The sequence below is a fragment of the Hemitrygon akajei genome, chromosome 4 (genome assembly GCF_048418815.1).
Source record: "Hemitrygon akajei chromosome 4, sHemAka1.3, whole genome shotgun sequence".
Lineage (NCBI taxonomy): Eukaryota > Metazoa > Chordata > Chondrichthyes > Myliobatiformes > Dasyatidae > Hemitrygon > Hemitrygon akajei.
The window spans coordinates 127,500,914-127,520,450 of record NC_133127.1 but is presented as its reverse complement, the minus strand read 5'-3'; the positions used below and the strand labels follow the sequence as shown (position 1 = coordinate 127,520,450).

At 39.4% G+C, this 19,537-nt stretch overlaps 1 protein-coding gene across 5 annotated transcripts in view; it reads left to right on the top strand.

The window, feature by feature from the left end:
- Positions 1 to 19,537, top strand: part of cep126 (centrosomal protein 126) — a 107,549-nt gene that overhangs the window by 51,787 nt on the left and 36,225 nt on the right. For all 5 annotated transcript variants that reach the window (XM_073043250.1, XM_073043249.1, XM_073043248.1 and 2 more), the window contains exon 6: positions 15,060 to 17,268. In XM_073043250.1, the coding sequence (XP_072899351.1) occupies positions 15,060 to 17,268 (2,209 nt within the window). The remainder of the gene's footprint in view (positions 1 to 15,059; positions 17,269 to 19,537) is intronic.

Genomic DNA, 19,537 nt, shown 5'->3' with positions numbered 1-19,537 from the left:
CTTAGCTAATTCACGTCTCATACCTTCAAAGTTACCTTTCTTTAAGTTCAGAACCTTTGTTTCTGAATTAACTATGTCACGCTCCATCTTAATGAAGAATTCCACCATATTATGGTCACTCTTACATTTACTGTATCTACCCCTTGAAATTTAATGCATCCCTCAGCTTTCTTCACTCCTGGCAAAACAAGCTCAGGTTATCTAATCTTTCCCCATGACCAGAGTCCTCTATTCTGGGAAACAGGCTAATCCCTGTAAACTTCCTCTGAACTCTCTCTGGTGCAACCATATCCTTCCTATGGCGCGGCAGCCAAAACTGCATAGTATGCTCCAAGTGAGATCTAACCAGTGTTTTATAAACTTGCTGTGTAATATCCCAAATTCTATATTCCTTGCCCCATAAGCCTTTAGGGCTACGAGTCAGAATTCTGTCTGTGCCCTAAGCTTTCACTATTCCCAAAAGCAAAACTACTGTGGACAACAGAAATCTGTAATGAAATCAGCAGTTGATGGAATACTCACAAGACTAGACAATATTTGTAGAGACAGAAAAGTACAGTTAATATTTCAGGTCAATGATCTTTTACCACCTAACCTAAACAACCTGTTTCTTTGTTTCTCTAATCAGTTTCTGTCAGATTTGCTGAGTACTTCCAGTAACTTCCTTTACTTCAGGACTTTCAGTCATTTCCCATTGTCAAAATAAACTGAAGCAAATTGGCTGAATATCAGCATTTTATCAATGGAAATTTTAAGAAATTGTTGATTATGATCAATTTTTATCAGCCTTGAATGAAAATATTAATATATTCCAATAGTTTTCTTGCCTGCGCTTTATGATTTTCACCACATGGTGGAACTTTAACTATCTTCCAGAATGTTAAGACCTTGGCCTCAATACCTCCTTGTCCAATTGGATCCTTGATTTCCTCACTTGCAGACCCAGTCAGAACGGAATGGCAACAATATGTCTTCCACAATCTCCATCAGCACAGATGCAGCACAAGGCTGTGGTGATTAGCTCCTGCTCTGCAAACTTTATAGCTATGGCTGTGAGGCTAAGTAGAGGTTCAATGTCATATTTGCTGACGACACCACTGTGTTGACTGAACCAAAGATAGTGACGAATTGGAATATAGGAGGGAGATTGAAAACCTGGTCAAATGGTGCCACAACAACAACCTCTCACCAATGCCCAACAATGGAGAATACTAAAAAAAGTAGTGGATACAGCCCAGTATATCACAAGAAAAGCCTTCCCCAACATTGAGCACATAAAAAGGAACAATGTCACAAGAAAGTAGCATCTATCATCAAGGACCCTCACTATCAAGGCTATGTTCTCTTTTCACTGTTGCCATTGGGAAGGAAGTACAGCAGCAGTAGATCCCACACCACCAGGTTCAGACATATCTGAGCACAAGCATGTACTTTAAAGATACAGATGCGCTCCAACTCCAACTCATATACACAGGACTCATTCATATTTATATGGACATAGATTCTAAGCAAATCCAGATGCAAACTGATGTCACTCCCCCTCAACACATTCATAATGTTGCCTATAGCCTATATATTGGTATTCCCACCTTACACCTTCCTGCAGTTCTGATCCTCTTCCTTGTTGTCTGTCTTCCCTTTCTTCCTCTCACCCCTTAAATATTCCTCAGTCTCCATTCCTCTGAGTTCTCCCCTTGCCTCACCAAGTTCTCTCTCCTTTTCCATAAGACCATAAGTTATAGGAGCAGAATTAGGCCATTCAGCCTATCAAGTCTGCTCCACCATTCCATCATGGCTGATCCCGGATCCTACTCAACACCATAACCTGCCTTCTCGCCATATCCTTTGAAGCCCTGAACAATTAGGACATCATGGTTCCTTAGCTCTTCATCTGCTTGTTTTCTCCAAGACAATCTCACAATCTAGTGTCACTCACACTCTTGAGGGCTGGTCATCATTTACTGATTGCCCAATGTCAGCAAAGCGCAGTCTGTGCCGGTGGGTTCTAGCATACAATTTCCTGACTGGTGGAGGTAGATTCATCCTATGGGAGCCAGAGCATCACATTGATGTGCCAGCATCACTTTGCACATCCAATAACCCTACACTTATAGGGCCACTCTCTCCCATATTCCCCTTAAACTCAGGGAATCTGTGGAGTATGGAGTGCTTCAATCCACCATGCCACCCTCAAATTTGTAACTTTAACCATTGATTGTCAGGGTGAACTTAGAAAGTATGCCTGTCAATTTTCCTGGTACCTTTTAAACTTTCCTCATTGATTCTAGCTTAGTTTTCCAGCAATTTATTGAGAAAGAAATATGAAATACCATGAAGTTCAGATTCAGATTCAGTTTATTGTCATTTAAAAACCTCAAATGCAATGCAGTTAAAAAATGAGACAACGTTCCTCCAGAATGATATCACAAAAACACATGACAAAACAGACTACACCAGAAAATTCACATAACGTTTGGCAATCCCCAATCCAGAGTCTGGAGAGGCTGCTGGGTATTAATATCACGCTACCATCTTAGCGCGTTCCCCGGAAAGGAGCTCCAATACCGCCAGACAAACAAGACTAAAAACTAAAGCTACAAGGCCTGCACAAAACCACATATTTACAACATATAGTTACAACAGTGCAAACAATAGCATAATTGATAAAAAACAGACCACGGGCACAGTAAAAATAGACCAAAGATGTTAAAAGACTATAAATTCGAAATAAACCACCACACAGTTTCCACAAGTCCTCAGGATCCCCGATTGACTCGTCATCTCACGCCGGCGACAGAAGAGAATACCCCCGCTATGGACTTCCATGGCATCGCCCGACTCAGCCACGCAGACGCAGCACACACTGAAAGCGCTCCGACCGCAGTGGACTCTGAGTCCGTCGAACCTCCGAGCCTCCAACCATCCCCTCTGGCACAGCTTCTCCGAGCACCATCCTCTGCCGAGCGTATTAAGATGGCCCCGCCAACGGCCATCGGCAACGCGACCCCAAGGACTGGGGGCCTGTTCATCCCAGCAGAGACCCGGACCTCACAGCAGCAGCAGCAACGAAGAAGGTCTTCCTGGAGATTTTCAGATGTTCCTCCGTGCTCCCACGTCCGTTTTTCATCCGATTATGATTGCGCACGGCACCCCGTTTCACAAATAACAGATAATTAGCTCTGGAGTGGCTGCTGCAAGCTGCGTCGCACCACCATCTTGGATTGGATGTTACAAGTTGGATTGAAGTTACAAGTTGTGTAGATAATTTTCTCCAGCTACAAGGTCGGTTATACCACTTGGGAGCCCAGGTGTGATCTGCTTACATGCTTTCCATGTTGGTGAATGCCATATTTAAAGACATAATGTTAAATCTCACAAAAGCTATATGGTGGTCATCTCTATCAATATTATCAATGTTTCCTACTAGGAATATAGAAGGAAACCAGAGCATCAGGAGGAAACCCACGTACTTAGAGGGGGAACATACAAACTTCTTACAGGCAGTGGTGGGAATTGAACCCTGATTGGTGAAACCTGGCACTGTAAAATGATATTCTAACCACTGTGTTACTGTGCCACCTTTGGACTGTGGGAACAAAACAGAGCAACTAGGGAAATCCCAAATGGTCAGAAGGGGAACATGCAAAATCCACACAAACTATACCAAATGTCAAGATAGATCCTTGGTCCCTGGAGATGTGAGACAATGGGGATAACTGCTATAGAACTACTGCCCTTTTCTGTAATTGACTCCAGTATTTTCTCTGTTTTCACTGTCCCTCCTTTTTTAAACAATGCTTATCCTCTGTAAAACCAATTCATAATTAATAAACTTTGGAAAATGTCAACCAATACATTCACTATTTCCATGGCTACCTCTCTTAATCATCCGGAATACAGATTATTATTAGTCCATGAGGATTTATCAGATTTAATTTCACATTTTTGCCTACACTATTTTACTTCATTAATAGCTATTTCCTTTAATTCTTCCTTTTCATTAGATTTTCTGCAGTTATTTGTTTTCTCTTTCATTAAGACAGACCCAAAGTATTTATTTAGTTTATTTGTAATTTACATTAAGTTTCTCCATAAGACACAGGAGCAGAATTAGGCCATTTGGCCCATTGAGTCTGCTCCACCATTCCATCATGGCTGATTTATTATCACTCTCAACCCCATTTTCTTCCCTTTTCCTTGTAACCTTTGGCACCCTGACTAATCAAGAAGCTATCAACCTCCTCTTTAAATATACTCAATGACTTGGCCTCCATAGCCATCCCTGGCAATGAATTCCACTAAAAAAAAATCCTCATCTCTGTTCTAAGTGGACATTCCTCTGTCCTGAGGCTGTGCCCTCTGGTCCTACACTCCCCCACTATAGGACACATCCTCTCCATATCCATAGCTAAACACTTGACAAATAAAGCTAATCTTTAATGATAATCAGCGTAACTATCCTTAAAGATCCTTAAAATCCTTCCTTACTAATTTGATTGTATTTCAGAGGAGGTAACAAAGTAAGAAGAATAGTAGATGAAGGCAGAATAGTAGATCTTGTCCATATGAACTTTCCGAAGCCATCTGATAAGGCCCTACATGGTATGTTAGTCCAGAAGATTAGGGCACATCAAATCCAAAGTGAACTGGCTAATTAGATCCAAAATGGGCTGGACTTGGAGATAGAAGTCAAAGGGTAGTGATGGTAGGATTTTTTTTTATTGCGAGTATGTGATGTGTTGTACTCCAGTGATCGATTGCATGTATTTTCCTATTTACATATAACAGGTTTCCTGGTTTCTGACTATAAGGCACCTACATTTGCCTTCAATAAATCTTTACATATTTTGAGGGTTTTATTTACACTGATGCAGATTTACTCTCGTGGTATTCTTTCTTGATCAATATTCTGTATTATTATAGTAAAACATCCTTGCTCCTGCTCTCAAAAACTCAGAAATGAAAAATTAAAGGAGATCTCATGAACATATTTGTAAGGTATTAACAGGGCTTGACAGTGTAAAGTTTCCCATAGCTAGAGGGTCTAGAACTTGAAGTCACGGTATCAGAATAGGGAGAAGACACTTTAGACAGAGGTGTATAGAGATTCTCCTCAAGGGGTGGTGAAATTTATTTTTATTGCATTCTAAACTGCTCCCATTCCTTGGGCTTAATACTTTTTCTGGAAATTTTATATGACTTCACTTTGGATCAAATACTCTACTTAAATTCTTTTATTAGTCATGGCTGGGGCAAGGCACAGGATATGTTATGATCTTATTGAATATCAGTAGAGATTCAAATGACCTCATGGCCTGCTGTTCCTTGTTTTCATATTCTGGCATTTTCTGCAATGATTCAGAGAGAGAACCAGTCATTATCTAAATTGTGGTCTGAGAGTGAATTGTCATCATGACAACCCCATTCTCCATTTTGCAAGTAATTGCACTAACTATCAACAAAAATTGTCTTCAACACAGAATAGATGGAGGGTTATTGAATCGTTGATGTCTCTATCACTGACGTGTAAAGAACTAATGCCTTACCTGCCCTGCACATACATGACTGACTTCCAGTCTGAACCAAATCTCTTTGAGAAAGCTTAACAAAACCAGTTACTTAGTCAACATGTCAAAATGCTTTATCAATCTGCTCTAGGTCTGCAAAAGACAGTATACAATTCACTAGCAGCAGCAAGTCTTAAGAGACAGTTATTTTCCCTTATTTAGATAGCTACTTCAGCTACCTCTTCCATGCTACATGAATAAACTCAATACAGGATCCAAACTGTTAATGCCACTTTCAGAAAATTGCAATCAACAGCATAGTACCAAGATTTAGGCATACACTTACTTATTATCCTTTCTCTTAGTGAATGTGGAACTTGAGCAACTTACTAACAACATCTAAAGTGCTGGGGAAACATGACCAGTGCTTCCAAAGGATCCTCCACATAAGTGGGAAGTTCACTGCACAGATGTTCTCACCAAAGCCAATGATTCTCAAGAATCATTTGCAGATCTGGACATTATACATCGATACCTATTTATTAATTTACAAACCTACCTACAGGAAAGATGTCAATAAGATTGAAATAGAGATGTGAAAATTTACAAGGATGTTGTCAAGACTTGAGGACTTGAGTAATAGGAGAAGGTTGAATAGATTAGAACTTTATTCCCTAGAGCATAAGAGAATGAAGGGAGGTTTGATAGAGCTCATATTTTAAGAATGAAAGATGAAATATTTAAGAGGAACTTGAGGGGGAACTTCTTCATTAAGAGGGTGGTGGGAGTGTGGATCAAGTTGCCAGCAAAGTGGTGGATACAGGTTTGATGCAATATTGAAGACAACAGTTCATGTTCCAAGCTTTCCCCGATAATGCTACCCAACTCTTCCTCTGCTACACTGACGACTGCACTGGTGCTGCTTCATGCACGCATGCTGGATTTGTCAATTTCATCAACTTTACCTCTAACTTTGCCCTGCCCTTAAATTCACTTGGTTCATTTCTGACACTACCCGCCCCTTTCTCAATCTCTCTTTCTCCATCTCTAGAGACAACTGTCAACCGACATCTTTTATAATCCTATTGATTCCCATAGTTATCTTGACTATACCTGTCATCTGCAAAAATACTATTCCTTTTTCTCAATTCCTTCGTCTCCTTCGCATCTGTTCCCAAGATGTGGCTTTCCTTTTCTAGGATATCAGAGACGTACTCCTTCTTTAAAGAACAGGGTTTCTCCTCCTCCAACGTTATTTCTGCACTCCCCTGCATCTCCTCCATTTCTGGAACATCTGCATACACCCCATTTTCCTGTCGCCTTAATGGTGATAGAGTTCTGCTTGTTTTTACCTACTACCCATGAGCCTCTGCATTCAACACATCATTCTCCATAACTTCTGCCATCTTCAAAGGGAACCTATCACCAAACATATTTTACCTCCTATCCTTCTCTGCTTTCTGTGGGGATCACTCCCTCTGTGACTCCCTTGTCTATTTGTCCCTCCCCTCTAATCTCCCTCCCAGCACTTATTTCTGCAAGCAGCCAATGTGCTACAGCTGCCTATTCACCTCCTCCCTTAGCTCCATTCAGGGCTGTCACTTCACCTGTGAATCTGCTGGGTGCTCCCAATGTGGCCTCTACCCATCGCAAATTGGGGGACCACTTCATCGATCACCTCCAGTTCATCCACTGGAAGCCGATTCCAGGAGGCCAAACATTTTAATTTAGATTCCTCTTCCTGTTCTGACATGTCGGTCCATGACCTCCTTTTGTGCCACAATGAGGCTACCCTCAGGGTAGAGGAGCAACACTTTACATTCTATCTGGGTAGCCTTCAACCTGAGACCTAAATATCAATTTCTTCTTCCGGTAGAAAAAATTTCCCTCCCTCTCCCCTCTTCTTCTATTCCTCACTCTGGCTTCTTACCTCTCTCACCTGCCTATCACCTCCCCCTGGGTCTCCTCCTCCTTCCCTTTCTCCTGTGGTCCTCTCTCCTCTCCTATTAGATTCCTTCCTCTCCAGCCCCCCCATCTGGCTTCACCTATCACCTTCTAGCTATCCTTCTTCCCCTCCCACCACTTTTTTTATTCTGACATCTTCCCCTTTCCTTTCCAGTCTTGGCCCAAAATGTCGACAGTTTATTTATTTCCATAGATACTGCCTGACCTCCTGAGTTTCTCCAGCATTTTGTGTGTGTTACTTCGGTTTTGCAGTATCTGCAGAATTTCTCATGTTTTATATTTAAGAGAAGTTTGGATAAATACATGGATGGGAGGGGTATAGAGGGCTATATTCCAGATACAAGTTGATAGGACTAGGTAGAATGGACAGATGGGCTGAAGGATCTGTTTTGTGCTGTAGCACTCTATTGCTCTGACTCCAAGTTCACAAATGATACTGCTGTAGTGGGCCATATCACAAATGATGAGTTGGAAGAGCTCAGTAACAGGGTGTCATAACAACAACCTTTCTCTGAATGTAAACAAAAGAGCTGGAAGGAGGTTGGTACTCATGCTCTATATCAATGGTGCTGAGGCGGAGAGGGTTGAGATCTTTACATTCCCAGGAGTGAACATCATCAGTAGCCTGTCCTGGTCTACACAAGAAAGCTCACTAATGCCTTTACTTTCTCAGGAGGCTAAAGAAATTTGCCATGTCCCTGTTGAGTCTTATTTTTATTGATGCATCATAGAAAGCATCCTATCTGGATATAATATTTTGGAATGGCAACAATTCTGCCCATGACTGATAGAAATAGCAGAGAGTTGTGGACAAAGTTCAGTACATCATGGAAACCAGGCTCTCCTCCATGGTCTCAGTCTATACTTCTTGCTGCCTCAGTAAAGCAGGCGGTATAATCAAAGACCCCACTCACCCCAGATATTGTCTCTTTTTTCTTCTCTTGTCAGGCAGAAGGTACAAAAGCCAGAAAGCATGTACCACTAGGTTCAAGGATAGCTTCTACGTGCTGTTTTAAGACTATTGAATGGTTATCTCGAACAATAAGATGGACTCTTGACCTCACAATCTCCCTCATTATGATCTTGTATCTTATTGTCTATTTGCACTGCACTTTCTATGTAGCTCTCACATTTTATTCTGCATTCTGTTATTGTTTTACATTGTGCCGTGTGTAATGAATTGATCTTTCTAAAAAGTATGCAAGACAAGGTACTTTTCACTATACATATTGGTACATATGACAATAATAAACCAATTCTACTTCCAAAGTACTATTGCTGTATGTGGGTGAGTTCTAATGTCAATAATGTCAATTTCAATTGATCCAAAGCCATGAGATTGATTATGATCTTGAAACTGTGTTTAAACCCACCCCTGACTTGGGCAATATGTCTCCCCTGTGGTGGGTATGCTTTGTAGATAGGACAGGACACAATAGAGATGATAATGAAGATTAGAATATAAGCTGATGCATGTATAAATTGAATTTACCTCTTTTTGATGAACGTGACAAATGGAAATTGTACCCTTTGCATGTGACCCCTATCTGATTTTCAGAGTTATGATTAAGGATAGGACTGTTAAGGTCAAGTGATTGGGTATATTTAAAGTGGAGGCTGAGAGGTTCTTGATTAGAAAGGGCATCATCCCTTTCTCGATTAGAAAGGGAGAAGGCAAGAGAATGGGGTTTAGAAGAGTAATAAATCAGCCAAGTTGGAATGGTAGAGCAGACTCAATGGGCCAGTTGACCTAATTCTGCTCTTATGTCTTATGATATGTTCAGAATCTAATCTGAACCAGCTTCTTGACGCTGCATAAAAGACATCAAATACATTTCAGCACTTGAATACAACTGTAAATGTTAGTTAAAGGGATCATATTTTTTCAACTGGAGATTATTATAGGGATTCATTTACAGGACAAGAGATGGCCATCACTTCATCTTGAGGTTAAGGACCATAACTCCTGATCTCATGTTGCCTATAGTACTTTATTCAAAGGATTCTGGGTGTCAAGAGAAGCAGTTAGGAGAACTTGCAGTTGGTAAAGGAGATTACAGGTCAGAAACTCCTGATTGGGGTTGGATAAATGCACTCATGGGCTCATATTCCAGCAATAGCCTTGACTAGCTTGACCTGGCACATTGAATTCAGTTTTCCTTCTTGATAATCTATCAGACATCAAAAAACAATACATTTTATTTCTCACTAAAATCAATGTATATGGATGATCCCATATGCAGGAATACTTTATATTTCAAAAAGAACTACTGAATATAGTAATGTATATTGTACATTCATAATACATGAGCACATTGTTGAAAAATGCACTGGTATATTTGAAAAACATTAATAGTCAATGATCTGACTTTTTGTTCCTTATATATAAAATAATGTCATAATATAGCTCCATGTATTTTTGTTTGAGTTTAAAACATAAATGAAAGTTTTTTTCCCCATTATGTAACTACCTGTACAAACTTGTCAAAATGTCAGCAGTTTTATTGTAAACCTCTTTGACAGGAGCAGATAGATGTTATAAGATTTTGATAAGTATCTGTTTCCTGAAGTTGATCCAAATCTAGCATATAGTAGTGTCAGCTTGGTTTTCTTGAATAACATACTGTATTTAAAATATATTTGAAGACAATTATCTACTGTCTGATTCAGATCTCATGGCTGGCCAGTTATACTTTCTTTTTGGCACCATTAGAAAATGACATTTGCAATATTAATGTTTTCTTCACACTACCTCAAAATAGTGGTAAGTTCAAATTATATTAAAAGAAGCAATGCTTTAAATACTTAATGTATGATGTGATTGATGTTTACCTTCATTTTAAGAAAGTTTAGATTGTTGTATAGGCTGTGGCCAATGTAATGAGATCCCAAGAATGTAATTCACAGGTAGAAAAATAAATTGGCCTGCATACCCAAAAATGCACAAAGAGTGCTGCATTTTTGTTCGGCACTTTGGGCAGCAAAGTACCTCCAGTTTTCAGAGCTAATTAAAAAAGCAAGTTTTAAGCATTATTCATACTTCTTAGTAATTTGGATAGTACAACAGCAAAAGCTTTATGCAAACAAATGATGAATGTAGATTAGTCATTAGATGACACAGATCCTTCTGTGACACTGTTGATGCTTGCCTTGCCAAGATCAATGCTAATAAACCTAAGGCAACGATACACGTTTGGAATCTAAGATTTAGCAACAGGAAGCTCACCCCACCTGGGCGGTTTAGAATGATCATCAATTATCTACAACTATTTTTTTTTTGGAGATTCAGTTACAGTTGCACATAATAAAATTTGAAAAACTTCAAGAATAGAAATCATAATATCTGGAGATTTCAGATACAGGTAGCAGATATAAGGTTTGGTGAATGTGCCAGTTACTGTGGATTATATCACAGAAGGCAGAAGGCCCAATGTGGAGGAGAACCTTGTGCGAGGCAACTGTAAACTCTTAAGCACAAAAATATTCTGATGGCAATTTTCATTCTTGCACATGACTGAAGACTTGTACCTCAGGATATTACCTTTATTTTCACAAGGTGGTCAGGTTTATCTGCTACAGGGGCACAGATACAGCTCCAGAGAAATGTTAAAGATGTCCTGTCAGTTGAACTAAAGACCACGATGGCTTAAATTCTTTTAAGATGACATCTTTCCTGTCCAAAGATTGTGGAATGTGTAAAACCTTACAATTTACAGCTCACTGATCCAGTAGAGAAGTCAAAGGAAGTACAGTTGCTCGGACAACTGAGTTCACCTCCTTGCTGGTATTTGGTATAAGATGTTTTGAGGATTGTGTGCTTCCCTGCATTCAAAGAATGGGAGATTACACCCATATTGCCATAAATGTGCATTTGTCCCTGATAAGATTTGCCTGCCTTTGCAGACCCATGTAACACAGGCCCCCTTACAACAGCTGAAGTTAAGTCCTGAATGTATAAATTAGTCTCCTCCACCCTCAAACCTTTTTCATTTTCTAGGCTCACAGCTTCAACATCCTGTTGAAGAGACACAAGAGGCCTACATGATCATTCTGACACTGATTGTAAAGCTTTCTGCCATTTGCATCCACATGATTAGTGCTTCTCCCCTGGTGGTGCTGCTTTTCACGTCATCTAAACTAAGGAAGAAGCTGCCATTATCACATCTGTCAAATGCACATTACTTACACTTTGGCATGTGCATTGACCAAGTTCCCTTATATATTTTTTTCAACATCACTTTTATCTTGATACATACTATGCTTTCTCAATGTTGTGCTCTAATATGTTGTGCTGTAATGCTCAAATATGTTGGCAGTGCTGTAAACAAATTGATCTCGTACCACTTAGCCTATGAATGTGAGGGAATGAAAAATTCTCAACTTCAGCAATGAAAAAACTACTGTGTTGAGCTTTTGGATGTGGTTTCCAAATTTATAACTTTCAAAGATTTCTGGCTTAACATGGTTCTGTAATAGCTCAACAACTTGCCCATCATTCTCACTGTAAGATGCCAAATGATTAATGACTTCAATGTAAATCTCTGCTCCTGAATCGCTTCATTGTCATTACCATTTCTTCCTCTTACTTCTATAATGTTAAGTGCACAGAACAATGCCATGTATTCCAAACAGGTGCCAAAGGCTTCATACCTTATTAGAATCTTCTTGGTTTCCAACAGATGTAGGTTATGGTTAACCTGTTAATATTATATGCTCCTCATTGCAGGTGTTGATGCTGTTTCTCATCATTCTGCCATGATCCATGCTCTGGATTAGCTGTACTCTATGCCCTAGGCTCATATGTAGCAGATCTCACTCTCCATAATCTTGACTTCTGAAGTCTTAAATCCTCATCACTAGAGTATTGTTCAGTGGAGTTCCACAAAACTGTAGTGAATGCTGTTGCATCAATTCATCACATAATCTCAAGAGTTCCAGCAGAATCCATTTCGACAGTGTTCACAATCAACTACAGATCATGTGACAGTACTCTGACACGTTAACTGTACTAGCATGCATCACACCTTCAGATATCTGAATGTTAATGATTCTGAAATAAAATTTGGACAATATCATCTGCGCTCACATAATATCTTAAGACAATTAAGATCTTCTGCATACAGCTACAATGCAGATAATGGCAGGACATGATCAAGGAATGTTGTGGGGGAGGTGAGATGGCTGGTAATGCCTAGAGGGAAAGAGCCTAATACCTTGGTTTTGATGAATACAGAGCAGAATCATGGCCTATTTTTTAAAAAACCACAGAAACTATGAATATTCACTGTCTTAAATGCCAAAGTCATGGAGTTAAAAGATAAAGGGATATGAAAAGTAAGGGAGAAAGAATAAGAAACATACTGACACTGATATAAAACTTTAGCCTCAACTTTGCAAGTATTGACCCATCTATGGAGGGAAATAAAAACCCAATGAAGTGTCACAGTAAGAAGCGTCAACTGTTTATTCCCCTCCGTAGATGCTGCCTGACCTCCTGGATTCCTCCTGCATTTTGTGCATGTTGCTCAAGATTTCCAGCATCTGCAGTGTTACTTGTGTCTAATTAATGAACTATGTTACCTTTGAAAATACAGCTAAAATGGAAACAGGAGTAAATGCAAATTGAATAAGAAAATTACCAATACCATTGGCTTCTTACATTACTGACTATATGAATTGCTTTGATAGAGCTCAAACTTGATACTTTTTAATCTATTTGCTCAATAGGTAGAGTTTGTGGAAGAAATAGCAGACATGACAATAGTTTTGTTTTAATGCAGGGTATTGCCATTGGTATTAGGTGTTGGTTTATTATTGCGACATGTACTGTGACACTGTGAAAAGCTTGTCTTGCATACTGTTTGTACAGATGAAACCATTACACAGTGTATTGTGCTAGAATAAGGTAAAACAATAATGATACAGGACAATGTGTAAAAGCTACCAACAGAGTGCAGAACAAGTAAACAGTGAACTGCAAGATCATAATGAGGTAGATTCTGAGGCCAGAAGTCCATCTTTTCATACAAGACTCTGATAACAGTGTGATAGAAGCTGTCCTTGAGTGTGGTCTCATGTACTTTCAGGCTTTTGTATCTTTTGCCCGATGGGAGATGGGAGAAGAGAGAATGTCTGGAGTGGGTGGGGTCATTGATTATGCTGGCTGCTTTACTGAGGCAGTGAGAAGTACAGACAAAGTCCATAGAAGGGAGGCTGTTTCCTGTGATGTGCAGAACTGTGTTCACAACTCTCTGCTGGTTCTTGTAGTTATGGGCAGAACAGTTACCATACCAAACTATTATGTATCCAGACAGAGTGCTTTCTATGGTTTATTGATTAAAAATTGGTTAAGAGTTGACGGGGACGTACAATATTTCTTTAACCTCCTAAGCAAGTAGAGTCGGTGGTGAGCTTTCTTGGCTATGACATCAATGTGGTTAGAGCAGAACAGGCTATTAGTGATGTTCAAGGAACTTGAAGCTCTCAACCCTTTCAACCTTAACACCACTGATGTAGATGGTGTTAATGACTAGTGTCAATGACTAGTTCTTCTGTTTTGTTGACATTGTGGGAAAGATTATCGTCATAACACCATGTCACTAAGCTCTCTATCTCCTACCTGTGCTCCAACTCATCGTCATCTGACATGCAGCACACTATAATGGTATCATCTGCAATTCTGTAGGTGGAGTTAGAACAGAATCTGGCCACACAGTCATGTACAGGGAGAATAGTAGGGGGCTGAGGAAGCAAACTAGTGGGGCACCAGTGTTTAGAGTAATCGAGGAGGAGTTGTTGCTGCCTATCCTTTCTGATTGAAGTCTGTTGATCAGAAAGCCAAAGATCCAGTTGCAGAGGTAGGTATTAACTCCCAGGATTCAGTTTTTGTTAAGTTTGCTTGGAATAACAGTATTGAAGGCATAAATGTAGTCAATAAACAATTGACAGGGAATAGCGGGATATGAAAATATTTCCTAATGACTAGAATTGTGTTCAGCAGAAAATAAACAGAATGAAAGTAGTAACATTTTTTGAATAATACATAATTGTTTTATGAGGTTAATTATCATTGGGGCATTTTGAAGATTCTAAAATATTGATCAGAAGAGCCCAACAGTGGGAATCCAAATACATCACAGAAGTTGACTATGCCATTTAGTAGCTATTCCAAACTCTATACAACATTTGAATTGCTGAAGGACAATATTAGAAAGCCAATTTGCATTGATCAGTTCAAGCACAGCAAATGTCAGTAATCATCAGTTTTCTGTGCTGTATATTGTTGACTAAGCCACTGGATGCTTTCACATTCCTTTTAAATAGTTCATTGGATTTGGTCTGATCGTTCGGCTGAGCACAAGGATCCTCATGTTAAAACTAGCTAACAGAGCAGCTTACCCTGAAATGTAGCACTTCCTCAACATTGCACTGAAGGAAGAGCCCTCTCTGTTGATCAGCTGTTCAGAGGTTAAAGGAAATTAATTATTTTAAGTAAATTCAGTGAAATTAGATGATTTTCTTTTTAAGATAAACCTTTTGGTATTTTTATTTTGTTAAATGAATAAACTGCATGCTTGAATTTCTCAGGAATTCCAAAAAGAAATCAATCAACTTAATCAAACTCAAAGCTTATCAAGTCTTGACAGCCTGGAAATAGAGGGACAAAATGTTGTACACACATCTTTAAACGATTCTTTTGGCTCTGGTACAAGAGAGGCTTTGCCTCTAAAAACAGGACACATAAGTGCCTGGATCAATAACTTAAATCATTGCAGGACTCCAATTTCTTCTTCTGGGAATACAATAACAAATGGAACTGAAGCTTCAACTGCAGAGGAACATTTGAGTGACAAGCTGCATACATTTGCTTCCACAAGTACAGAATCCAAACATCTTGACTCAAGTTCTGCTTCATGTACTGAAATACATCAAAACACACATTTAACCAAATGTTTTAATAGCAATCAATATAAAGTGGCAGATAGTCATTTCCACTCAGTACTAAAGTATCCAACATCCACAGAGTCCTCTGAAAGTTTGAAAGGTCAATCTGCTTATTCTGCAACAATTCCTTGCAATGCTTGGTCTACACCAGATCCAAATGCTAGAGAAATAACACCATGCTCAGAAGTGAATGGCAGAGTAGAAAATGAGCTCCAAAGAAAAGCTGCATCATTTCATCCTTTGAAACTGCCTTTTGCAACACCAATCTTTTTACATCCAGAATCACAAATGGCAAGTGACAGAGCAAAAACGGAGAGTGTGAATGACAGTCAAAAGATCCATCAAGCACATCAACAGATGTGTGTTGGTGCAACTATTAGATCAATTCATTCTCCTTTCATGTCGAACAAAAATATGGACATTTCCAGTGACACTGAAGACAAGCAAGCTTCACTCAACAAATTTAACTTTAATGTCAAAATGAGACAAAATTCTGCAGCAGCCAGTCAGAAATTTATTTGTTCCCAAGTACCATTTAATACATCTGAACCTGATTCTGTAACCAATATGACAGAAGGAAAAGAAAATGAACCAGTGAATACCAGCAGGTTAAAAGCCAACAAGAATTCTATCCCAGAGAAAAAAGTCAAAATTTTGAAGGGGATACTTAAGAAAGTATCAAAGTATGGAAATAGTAAAACCAAATCTCCATTGTCTGCCTGTAACGTGCTTGGTATTCGCATAGCATCCTCTATTAGAGATAGCTTGGAGCTTAAAAAAATGAAAGATGTAGAAACTGATAAAAAACCAACAAAGAAAAAGCTGAGGTGGCTGGATGAGATTGACCAATCCAACCAAATTAAGAATGAGAAAGATGAAGCTACTGGAGAAGAACTAGGAAGTACAACAGACATTAAAAGTTCAGGATTAACAAGCCAGAATCAGTTACAGACAATTGATTTTCAAAATAATGATCATGATGCTAATGTTAATTCAAATGTAAACAGTAACAAGGAATCAAAATGGAACACATTAAATACTAATCAAAAGGTTGCTGTAAATTATGATCTATCTGGCCATCAGCTAAATGAAACCTGGGGAAACATCACAATGGCAGTGCCTGCAATTTCAGAAACTGTTTCTGCATCCAATGGATTAATTTCAGCTGTGCCATCTGATTACCATTTTGCAAAACGATCCTGGACAGCAACAGGAACTCGAAGCTTAGATCAGAAAATGAATGAAAAAAGCAATATTGCTGAACCTGAAAAATCCTTGAGAGGAAAAAGGCATGCCAAAATGGTTAGAAGAGCCCATTCAGCTAAAGTTTGTTCTGGCAGGAGAGGTACCATAATCAGACCATTGTCTGCTAGTGAATTAATAAATTCTCGGGGTAAAGTCATGGTACCCCATCCACCACCCAAACCAGCCACTAATAGCAGGCAGTCTCAAAGGACAGCTGTCAGTTATAACAGTAGTTGTCAATCACAGGTGCATTCAGCTCATGTTATTGACACATGTTCGGATACATCGGTGAAAGTCACGCCATTAGATAAAGACACCAATGAGAATTCAATAATCTCAGACCTTCAGCCTCAATTATATTCATTAAGCAATAAATCTGACAATACTATAACATTCCCATCTTCCTATTTGGTCGGCTCATATGAAACTATTAGTAAAGAAACCTGTTCAGTAAATGCTACACAAGAACATGTAAGCAATGGCATGAAACAAGACCCTTTCAATGGAGAGAACACCATGCATTTGGATTCCACACCAACTTATGAACAAATTGCACTGCTGTGGCATAGAGTACGTGATGCCTTGGCAAAAAAAGATACAGCAACTGGTAAGAAATTAATAATATACAAGTTCTTTGAGAAAAAATTTTAATAAACCCCTGTTAAAGTTGTATACCATTTTATTTCCAAAAATCAATTTTATCTTAAGAAGGGGTGGAAGGTAAGCATGACCTATATAAAAGGAAAGAAAAGCACTAGCACTTTAATTATTAATCATGCTTATTGATGGTCAAAGAATCAAACTTTATTTTTAAAATAAATTATAAATTTCAAACTTGTCCATCTTCCATCTTGCTCCCAATGTGGCTTCCTCTACATTGGATGATTAGGAACACATCAGAAGGCTTCCTCAGGGTCCCAAACTCCGCAATTAAAGAATCCTTTTAAGTCCGTGTAGTCATTTTAACCAAGACTTCCCTGACTCATACTAGACACTCTCCTCCTTTTTCTTTTTCCATTTCCATTACAATTTCACTCTCTCTCTCTCCCTCCCTCCCTTTAAGTATTAAGGAATTTTTAAAAAAAAATTAAACAGTTAATTAGGAACCGTTAGAATCACTTTAAACTGTTAAAACATTTGACATTTAGCCAGATGTCATGGTACACATCGGTACCAATGATGTAGGAAGAAAGAGTGAGGAGGTTCTGAAGAGTGAGTATAGAGAGCTTGGTAGGAAGTTAAAAAGCAGGACCTTGAGGGTGGTAATCTCAGGATTGCTACCTGTGCCACTTGCCAGTGAGGGTAAGAATAGGATGCTCTGGAGGATGAACACGTGGCTGAGGAACTGGTGTACGGGGCAGGGTTTCAGATTTCAGGATCATTGGGACCTCTTCTGGGGCAGGTAGGATCTGTACAAGAGAGACAGGTTACACCTGAACTACAGGGGGACCAATATCCTTTCAAGGAGGTTTGTTAGTGCTATTGGGGGGGGGGGGTTTAAACTAGGTTTGCAATGGGATGGGAACCATAGTGCCAGAGTAGATAGTGGAGCAGGGGTGAAAATAAATGATGTTAAAGTTTCATGCGAAGTCACAAATAGAAGGGTTGTGTGTGGTGGTAATAATCTTCTGAGGTGTGCTTATTTCGATGCGAGGAGTATTGTGGGGAAGGCTGATGAGCTGAGGGCGTGGATTGACATATGGAATTATGACATTGTAGCCATTAGTGAAATTTGGCTACAGGAGGGGCAGGACTGGCAGCTTAATGTTCCGGGATTCCGAAGTTTCAGACGGGATAGAGGCAGAGGGATGAAGAGTGGTGGGGTGGGGTGATGGTGGCATTGCTAGTCAGGGAAAATGTTACAGCACTGCTCAGGCAGGACAGATTAGAGGGCTTGTCTACCAAGGGCATATGGGTGGAGCTGAGAAACAGGAAAGGTATGACCACATTAATAGGGTTGTATTATAGACCACCCAATAGTCAGCAAGAATTGGAGGAGCAAATCTGCAGAGAGATAGCAGACAACTGCAGGAAACATAAAGTTATGATAGTAGGGGATTTTAATTTTCCACGTATTGATTGGGACTCCCATACTGTTAAACGTCTAGATGGGTTAGAGTTTGTAAAATGTGTTCAGGAAAGTTTTCTAAATCAATATATAGAAGTACCGACTAGAGAGGATGCAATATTAGATCTCCTATTAGGAAACGAGTTAGGGCAGGTGATGGAAATGTATGCAGGGGAACACTTTGGTTCTAGTGATCATAACACCATTAGTTTCAATTTGATCATGGATAAAGATAGATCTGGTCCTCAGGTTGAGGTTCTAAACTGAAAAAAGGCCAATTTTGAAGAAATGAGGAAGCATCTAAAAAGCGTGGATTGGGACAGGTTGTTCTCTGGCAAGAATGTCATTGGTAAGTGGGAGGCTTTCAAAGGAGAAATTTTGAGAGTGTAGAGTTTGTATGTTCCTGTCAGGATTAAAGGCAAAGTGAATAAGGATAAGGAACCTTGGATCTTTAGGGATATTGGAACTCTGATAAAGAAGGATATGTGACATGTATAGGAAACAGGGAGCAAATAAGGTACTTGAGGAGTATAAAGAGTGCAAAAAAATACTTAAGAAAGAAATCAGGAGGGCTAAAGGAAGACATTAGGTAGCTTTGGCAGTCAAGGTGAAGGATAATCCAAAGAGCTTCTACAGGTATATTAAGAGCAAAAGGATAGTAAGGGATAAAATTGGTCCTCTTGAAGATCAGAGTGGTCGGCTATGTATGGAACCAAAAGAAATGGGGGAGATCTTAAATGGATTTTTTGCGTCTGTATTTACTAAGGAAACTGGCATGGAGTCAATGGAAATAAGGCAAACAAGTAGT